Raw genomic sequence first — 9,612 nt, 5'->3', positions numbered from 1 at the left:
TTATTCTTTCATTTTATATACAGAGATGCAGTTCCTGAACTTTGCATATCTAACTATATAAAATGGCTTCATAGGTTGCAGAATGTCAGAGCGTCTACGTCCTGCACGGCAAGGAAGAAACCGTGTGGCGGGTTTAGTCCCCGTTCATATCTTTGCACTGGAGAACCCTTGCGCCATTTTAGACATCCATTTGGGGTTCCTTTTTGGATAACAGATGAAATACCAATTCTGCGGCATGGAGTTTTATGTATTTTGTATCGGCGTCTCGGCTTGAAAAGTTGCAGCGTGTAGTGTACTGACCTTTCAGAACGGGCGCCGTTTGTCCGTAGCGTGGAAGCATTGCGGGCAAAGAACTTCAACTCATTCAATTTCGTTTCATTTTTAGATCACGTCAATTTGGCACGGCCATAATCATCTCCGTAATCATATTCAAGAAGCTTAGAGAGACCCTGTCGCCAACTAACAATATTGCAGGTAACAGCACAGGACTGTCAAGTATCAAAAAACAAGAAACAAAAATAAAGCTATTTAAAGTTGTGGAACAAAAAGACGGAGGAGGTGCGACTTTCGCCATTTGAATTCAGTATACCGGGGAAGATCGGACTCCATTAAACAACCAAGTATCTTAGATGTTTACTTGCAGTGTTTTTCCGTATTAAAGGAGAACTATGAGGGGGGAGGGGTGCTTTTCACTCACCTCATAGTTCTAGCCGACCTGTGACAATGAGACTGTCACAGGTCGGCTCAGTAGATCGGGAGGTGATAGAACACATACTGGCGTTCGCTCACCTCTCGATCATGTCCCGGCTCTCTGCTGTGACAGGGGAGGGGCTGGATTCCCCTCTCCCCGCTCCGATCCGCCAGCGCTGACTGGTGGATCGGACGGGGGAGGGGGCGGGTACAGCTGGATCTGCCTATAGATAGGCGGAGCCAGCTGTCAGTCACGCAGCTGGGTGGATCCAGACATAATTGTTGGGATCCGCTTCAGCTGCGGCGTCTCAGTATATAGGGAGCTACAGCTAGCGGTATACTGAGCTTAGGGTGACGGGAGGACGCTAGTTTGTGTCCTCCCGTTACCCTAAGGAGAACTATGGGGAAAAGCCCTGACCCCATAGTTCTCCTTTAACCTGCAATGTGCCTTTGAACTTGCTAACAGAATTTGACTGCTCCAGGAGGGTCTGTGTGCTAGCCCATTTTTCTGTTTGCCTGAGGAAGGGACCACTGGGTTCCGAAACGTCGCCTAGAGATGTTACACTATCATAGTCAATAAAGAGATTGACTGGGCATCGCTTTGGAGTGCGAGTGACTTTTTTCTGGGTCTGTTTGCTAGCCCAGCCTACTCCCTGCTTGCAGCTTATAGCCCTCAATGTGGCTAATTACTGTGTGTGCTGGCCAAGCTCCCTAGCTCCTCACCTCTGTAGCTTCGAAGGGGAATACTATAGAGTGTTAACAGAGTGGCAACTCTGTGGCTGCTGACGTCACGTCCAAGATGGTGCCGCCCAGCAGCAGTCTCGGGGCTTTTGGATGCCTACACAAGGGTGGCTTTTACAGATCAATAACATGCAGAAAATACATTACATGCAAATGTAAGCTCATGGCCAGATTTTTGTTGAACTGAATGGCCTAGCAACAGGGTCTCTTTAAGAAACTTCTTAACCCCAACATTTGACCCCCATTTCTACCACAACCATTAGTGGCAGTATCAAAATCCATTGGGGGGAATTTATTCCCTGCTCTGACACTTCTGGGAGGCACGGGTGATGTCACTGTACCCCCCTGCAGAGCTGGGAGCTCAACCTCCATTGAGAATACACTCTTGCAATGGGTGTGGAAGCATTCTAGTGGGATTTCAAGATACCTTCCATTTGTGATGGAAGTTCTGCTTTAAAAACTAAAATGTCAATGTGCTTTGCCATGTATAAAGATGAACACCAAAGTGCAAAGATAAGAACGGAGCCAAAGCCACCACCATTCGGTGACGTCATCACTTCCTGGTGAATGGCATCATTCATAACATTACCACACATAAACAGCCGCCTCGGTGCTGAGCTGGAGAAGGACGCTCTTCGACGCACACCAGAAATATCGCGATAACACTGTGAAGAAGGAAGGGAAGTCCTGTCCATGGTTTATTCAAATCCTGAAGGTTTTTGTGTATTTTGGAAGGACGCCTCGACCTGTACGCATCCATATGGTCTGTCTGTCGGCAGCACTAGCAGACTAGGTTGTGGGAGGGTCAACCTATCAATCATCAGGTGGGACTCGCATTGGTACCAAAACCCTGGATCCGATACAAATGTGTAAACAATGCAGGTTTAGGTGGTTGGTAATGTCCTGCAGATGCCAGTCACTTGAAGGCTTCTAGAGTCGTCACCTTTTTTTTCATGCTGGCCAAGGAAAACGAGCATTGGCTCATCACTGACGTCATCGCGCACGCGCGGCAGTATTCTGATACCTGCCGGCGGCCATCCTGGTGATGGACGCCGGCAGAGAGAGGAGGGGACAGTCACCCGGCGGGATAAGGTATGCCGCCGGGGTCCCCTCCTCCTGATACTGTCGGGCGTTCGGTCCATGACTTTTCAGAGGGGGGGGTGACACCAAAATGACTGTGAGTCATTTTGGTGTCACCCCTCCAATGGTGGCCCCCCCCCCGCGTGACGCCACTGCTTTTAGACCAATTCAGATCATTGCTGACCTGCAAACATCTCACAACTGACCCAACTCGAATCTCTAGGCAGATCCTTCCACAAACTAAGCCATTGAAAGCCACACACAGAATGGATTGCGTTTACTGCTTTCAGGCGAGTGCCAAAAAGAGGGCGGACTGGACGCGACGCATCCAAAATACCCCGAAAACCTTCACAACTTAAAACATGACAAGACCTTCCTCCCCTAACCTCCATAAAAAAACGTCAGGTGCACTCTTAAGCGGGAGTTCTTTTCTTTGGGTGGATTTCTGAGACCTCGGTGCGTACCACAAAGTAAAATACTTGTAAGAAATAATAATACTGGCTTGCTCATGCAATGTCGTAGGCATCCTGTGGCACTGTTCTGGTATCCAATCTATTTACAATCTGTTTTCCTTACATTATGTACAAATATTACAGCGTTTCTTCCAGGGCACCCAGCGGACGTTTCGTTGGCGCGGCTCCCTCCGATCAGACGTGCGTTTCGATGAAGGAGTGCGTGTGCGTGAGCTGGGGTGCCGGCGCGGCCAGTTCAGAGGCACCGTTCTGAGGTTTCAGGGTTCCGCTGTACTCGCAAATGTCCATTAAAAACTCAAAGTTTTTTTGTTTCCAGTCTCTGAACTTCTTGGATGAAAAAGCCGGGTCGTCCAGGAGGCAGTCTAGGACGGAGAGGTCTCCTTCTTTTGCCTGTGCAGTAAAGGAGTAAAAAGCATATTTACTTAGGAAGCTCCAACTGTCACCCGTGCCGTAGCCTCAGCGAGAGTTTGATTTAGATTAAAAAAGAACTATGAGGGGAGTGAAAATCACTGATCCTCATAGTTCGGGCCGACGTGTGACAATGAGACTGTCACAGGTCGGCTCAGTAGATCGGGAGGTGAGGGAACACATACCGGCGTTCGCTCACCTCTCGATCTATCCCTGCAGAGAGCCGTGACTGTCACTCACGGCTCCCTGCAGCGATTCCCTCCCCGCTCCGATCTTCCAGCGCTGACTGGAGGAACGGACGGGTGAGGGGGCGGGCACAGCTGGCTCTGCCTCTAGATAGGCAGAGCCAGCTGTCACTCACGCGATATACTGAGCTTTGGCAAAAAAAGAAGACGTCTATATAAATGACTATATGTTATCTCTGAGCCTGACGAAGGGGACCCTGTGTGGCCCCGAAAGCGCTTGCCAATGAGAGACAGCATCCGTCAATAAATGAGCATCTAACGGCTGTTATTATCGTTGTTGGAGTGCTGGTGACGTCTTCTTTTTTGTCTGTGTGTGTGGCGGCGCCATCCGCAGTCATTTTGAGCACCCATCTTTTTGTGGGGAGTCGCGGTAAGGAGTGCGGTAAGGAGTGCGGCAAGTTTTCTTTTTTCTTATACTGAGCTTAGGGTGACGGGAGGACGCTAGTATGTGTCCTCCTGTGACCCTTAGGAGAACTATGAGGAAAAACACTTACCCCATAGTTCTCCTTTAATTACCGAGCTGAACAAAAATAATTGTCCTCTTGCCTCTGTGTGACCCCCATGGGGTGTATTTGCTTAATGTTGCAAGGCAATTTTCCCTTAGCTTAGTAAATGAGGTGAAGCCCTGCTGACTTCTATCCTCCAATCATCTTCAAGTACAAATTTGTTTTTTTATTTTATTTTCATGTGATTTTGCAAAGTGAATTTTTTACAACATTCAGTAAGCGGAGGGAAAACTCGGTGGCAAAGCGAACAGCCTTTTGTAAATAAACCGCTACAGGGTTGCCTAGAGGCAAGAGATTGATCTCAGTAATGAGTGAACCAGCAAAATGTGAACCTTAAAGGAGAACTATGGGGTCAGTGTTTTCCCCATAGTTCTCCTTAGGGTAACGGGAGGACACAAACTAGCGTCCTCCCGTCACCCTAGGCTCAGTATATAGGGAGCTACAGCTCGCGGTATACTGAGACCGCCGTAGCCGGAACGGATCCCGACATTGATGACGGGATCCGTCCAGCTGCGTGAGTGACAGCTGGCTCCGCCTATCTAGAGGCAGAGCCAGCTGTACCCGCCCCCTCCCCCGTCCGTTCCGCCAGTCAGCGCTGGTGGATCGGAGCGGGGAGGGGGGAATCCAGCCCCTCCCCCTGTCACGGCAGAGAGCCGTGACAGGATCGAGAGGTGAGCGAGCGCCGGTATGTGTTCCCTCACTTCCCAATCTACTGAGCCGACCTGTGATAGTCTCATTGTCACAGGTCGGCTAGAACTATGAGGTGAGTGAAAAGCACGCCCCCCTCATAGTTCTCCTTTTAAATAGTCAACGGAACATCTTGGAGATGCAGGAAAAGTTGCGGGAGCGGGAAATATTGATACGGATGAAAGAGCAAAATGAGAAGCAAGAGGTCACTAGAGGTTTGAATGTAACGGAGATGATGGATTTACAGAAATAGCCAGCATGGAAGAAGCATCAGAAGACAGTGGAACGTGACACAGAAATGAACGGAATGGGCTGAAAACTTTAGAGAAGGGATAGAGGAAGGTATACAACAGGGATGCGGCCCTCCAGCTGTGGTGGAACTACGAATCCCATGAGGCTTTGCAAGATTCTCACAGACACAGACATGACTACCGATGAGAGAGAGAGAGAGATGCTTCATGGGATTTGTAGTTTCACCACAGCTGGAGGGCCGTAGTTTGGACATCCCTGTATACAAGGACTGGAAGAAGAGACATCAGGAGCTACAGAATGAAAAGAAGAGGTTACAGGAGAAGGTGAAGAAACAGAATGGTAGACAAAGCAACATAAGGGGCTGAATAAGATGCGGTATAGACCCGAGAAAAGACAGAAAATGTTACAGAGAAGACAGAGAACATTATAAAAAGGACAGAAGAAGCAGTGGCGTAACAATCACCATAGCGACCCAGGCGGTCGCTGTGGGGCCCGGCCAGATGCCGTGCTGGGTCGCTATGGGATCTTCTGCTGGCGGCTTTCACTGGCGTCTGAAGACGAACACGCCGCTGTTCAGATCATCTGTGCAGCGGCGCATTCGTCTCCACAGTCAATGAGAGCCGGCAGCGGCGGGGGGAGCAGGCTGGACCCAGTGTTCTATGAACGTCGCGAGCCTCTGACATCACCGGCAGTAGAGGAGGAGGCGGGGCCCGTGCTCGGCAGCAGGGGAGGAGGCGGCCTCGGTGACGAAGAAGGAGGCGACGGAGGAGGTAAGGAGTGCGACCAGCCCACCTGAGGGCGATCCTGCAGAGCCCACCATAGATAATCTATGGCGGGCTCTGCAGGGTCACCCTCAGGCGGGATCTCGAGTGGGCTCTACAAGGGGTATAACTAGAAATCACGGGGCCCTATACAAAATTTAGCTATGAGGCCCTGTGATTTCTAGTTACGCCCCTGAGAAGAAGCTACAGCAAGGTCAGAAATGAAATACTAGACATATAAACTGAAGAACATTCATGGGAAATAGAAGAGGCTGCAGCTGGGAAAGAAGGAGTTACTGAACGGATAAAAGGAGCTACAGAAAGGAGAGAACCGGCTACATAAGGAGTAGAAGAAGCTACACAAATGGGGGGAAAAAGCTTCAGAAGTGACATCAGAAGCTTCAGAATGAAAAGAAGAGATAGGAGAAGGGAAGGGACAATCGGCGGCTGCAGAAGAAGCTGGACAGGGAAAGGGACAGAAGATGCTAAAGAAGAGCCAGACGTTACATAAGAGACACAAGGATGTGAAGAACTTACATGAGGAACAGAAGGAGCTATAGACGGAAAAAAAGAAAAGGTTACTGAACAGATAAAGGAGCCACAGACAAAGGAGAAGAAGCAACAAAGGAAACTACAGAAGATGATACAGTAGAAGCTACAAAAGAGACAGAAGCAGCTACAGAAGTGTTAGAATTTGTGCAAGTTACAGAAATCGGGGACAGTTCTACAGAAATTAAAATGGTTAGAAAACCCAATTATTAATGGGACAGGATTATTAAAGTTCCGGAAAAATAAATAAGCCTCAATCTTTACCACTCACTTTTAAAGTGCTTTTCAGTGCTCGGATGCGGTGCAGCTTATCATTGATGACGGGGTCGCTGCATCTTTTAATAAACGACCTCTTGAACTCCTGCTTGGTAGAAGGTCGCTGCTCACCAAAGGCAGACAGGCTGGCTTGTTCCAGAGACTTGTAGAGCTCCTCTAGGCCGTCTGTGCTGGAGCGGTTCTCGTTCTTACTGTCTGAAACACACGCAGCATTTTATTATCTACTCTCACACGCTTGTGGCTTCAAGAGGCAGATCAACAGGGCTTATCTATAATCAACAAGTAATGAGCTGACCAGGACACCTACTATACGGTTCAAAAGAATGTGGACAGCTCTCCAAATGATTGAGATGAGGAGTTTCAGATTAAAGGTACTGTTATCACACAACATACAAAGACATTTTATACGATGGTGGACTTCCAACAGTCTAAGGAAGGCACTTTTCTGTTTCAGCATGAACACATGCTCCATAAAGATATGGTTTGACCATTGTGGTGTGAAGGAACTCGAGTGTCCTGCACAGAGACCTGACCTCAACCCTACTGAATACCTTTGGGATGAATTGGAACACCGATTGTAAGCCCGGTCTTCTCATCCAACATCAGTGCCTGATCTTACAAATGGGCATTTTAGACTATTGTGCTCTTCCAGCCTTGTGGTCACAGTTTGTTGAAGACCCTTTTATGTTCCACCATGACGGTCCCCGTGCATAAAGACATGGTTTGACCATTGTGGTGTGAAGGAACTCGAGTGTCCTGCACAGAGACCTGACCTCAACCCTACTGAACACCTTTGGGATGAATTGGAACACCTATTGTAAGCCCGGTCTTCTCATCCAACATCAGTACCTGACCCTACAAATGGGAATTTTAGACTATTGTGCTCTTCCAGCCTTGTGGTAACAGTTTGGTGAAGACCCTTTTCTGTTCCACCATGACTGTCCCCTGTGTCCAAAGCCATCTTCATAAAGACATGGTGTGACCAGTCTGGTGGAGGAACTCCAGTGTCCTGCATAGAGCCCTGACCTCAACCCTACTACCTGACCTCACAAATGGGACAAATGCCCACAGACACCCTCCAACATTTTGTGAAAAGACCAGAAGAGTTGAGGATGGTATAACTGGGGAGCAACTCCATATTAATGGCCATTGTTTGGGAATGGAATGTCCAAAAGTTGATATTGTTGTGGTGGTCAGGTGTCCACAAACTTTAATAACGATTTCTCTTTTAAGGCCCCTACATTCATTTTACCTTCTCTACTGGAACTGCTGTGCTTCCTCTTTGGTAACTCATCCTCCATCTTTTCTTCTAATGGTTCTGTGTTGTTCTTTGCCCGGTTCTTCCCCCTACCATCCCTGTTCCTTGGCAAGCTTTGGCTGCGCTGCTTTTGCGTTCGAGCATGCGCTGTGTGACTCCGGGGACACTCTGCTAGGGGGAAGGGTCCGTCTTTTTCATGGTTGTGGCGCCTCTGGACTGGTAGCGTGGCTTGCCTGCGCTTTTCTGGCGACATCCCCATCTTGCCCTCCACATTCTCAGAGTCGGTAGGCACCGTCTGTAGGAAGTGGAGCCCGGAACTGGTCAGGGGGGTTTCTATTAGGTCTTGCCAAGACCGGCGCTCTCTGTATGTGGGGCGACACCCTGAGGAGTGCGTGCTGCCGGTGGCGTCCTGCCGCGACTCCTCTGCGGAGGAGTGGGAGTAGGTGGATTCGCTGGAAAAGTGGCGCCCCCCGTGTTTCTGTTCGGGAAAGGGACTTGAAGAATTGCCCTGTGAAAACAAAGTGACATCCAATGGTTTCATGGGTAATGCATAAATTACAACAAAACACCCAATTTTGACCTTTTTACACCAGGTTTCTTTTTTTTAGCCTAATGTGGCATTGCGTGGCAATACCACGGTGTTGAGTGGCCTCAAACTCACCCAGGGTTCTCAGCCAGAGGGGCTGAGTGGCTCCAGGAAGCAATTGCTTGTATCAGGAAAGAACTGTCTTTCCAGTCCTTTCCGGGTTTTCTGGATCACAGTTGGGATCCTGGAGCCGGGAGATTTCTTAGAGCTCTGGGTGGGAGGAAATCTCCATTCCTGGGTCCATGCTTTGGTAGTAACCAGCACCTAATTGTGCACCTGTGCACATCCCTCATGAACAGAGTGCTGGGATGTGTTCAGGGCCCCACCTGGGAGACAGGAGAACTCCACCTAGGAGTCAGTGTGGAGGCCGGTGCAGCAGGTTTGTGAAGCCTATGGTGAGGATTGGCACGTTATTGAGATTGCCTGGGGGAACCAGACAGTGGCCCTGAAGATTGAGGCCGGAGCAGCAGTGCTGCAAGAGAAACTATTAAAAGACTGGGGCACCGTGAGTGTACGGAACAACTCGGTGATTGGTGAGCCGATATATATATTTATATATATATTCTGCTGAAGACAAGCTACTTTTATGTTGAGCTTCCTTGAGTATCTGCTGTTGAAATACCAATAAATGTATACAAGAAAGATAAAGAAAAGCTGGGCTTTAAAAGTGTCCAGACCATACGAAATGCCCGTCAAACCTACATGGTTTTGTATAAAAATATATTTTAATACATAAAGATAATTTGAAGACTTGGTCACATTTAAAATGTCATTGACATGATACAATGTTACATTAAAATCAAGCTACCTCCTTTTGGTGCCCACACACGTGTACATATATTTATACATCATAGACTCCTTGCAAGTCCTAAATCCTGTAATAATTGTATGATCCACTGTGGGCCCAATCTTCTGACGCGTTTCGCAGCTGTATTCTAAGACATTGCATCAAAATAAGTTTAAGTATAATGATCACAAATACCAAATTCTTAATGAAAATAACAATACAAAACCCACTTCATGTTCACCAAGGTGGCTGGATCCTTGTTCCCACATGCTATCTCGCAATCACCGCTTTTCTTTATCTTTCTTGTATACAT

At 48.3% G+C, this 9,612-nt stretch overlaps 1 protein-coding gene across 1 annotated transcript in view; it reads right to left on the bottom strand.

Annotated features, from left to right (window-relative positions):
- Positions 1–2,896: 2,896 nt before the first annotated feature.
- LOC108800910 (connector enhancer of kinase suppressor of ras 2-like) overlaps positions 2,897–9,612 on the bottom strand; it is a 14,300-nt gene continuing 7,584 nt past the window's right edge. The window contains exons 4-6 of the mRNA XM_018572899.1: positions 7,921–8,434; positions 6,664–6,863; positions 2,897–3,374 (exon numbers count right to left, since the gene is read on the bottom strand). Of these exons, the coding sequence (XP_018428401.1) occupies positions 3,159–3,374; positions 6,664–6,863; positions 7,921–8,434 (930 nt within the window). The 3' untranslated portion in view covers positions 2,897–3,158. The remainder of the gene's footprint in view (positions 3,375–6,663; positions 6,864–7,920; positions 8,435–9,612) is intronic.

The sequence above is a fragment of the Nanorana parkeri genome, unplaced genomic scaffold, assembly GCF_000935625.1.
Source record: "Nanorana parkeri isolate BGI_ZX_2015 unplaced genomic scaffold, ASM93562v1 scaffold2165, whole genome shotgun sequence".
NCBI classification, from domain to species: Eukaryota; Metazoa; Chordata; class Amphibia; order Anura; family Dicroglossidae; genus Nanorana; species Nanorana parkeri.
This window is presented reverse-complemented; position numbering and strand designations above follow the sequence as displayed.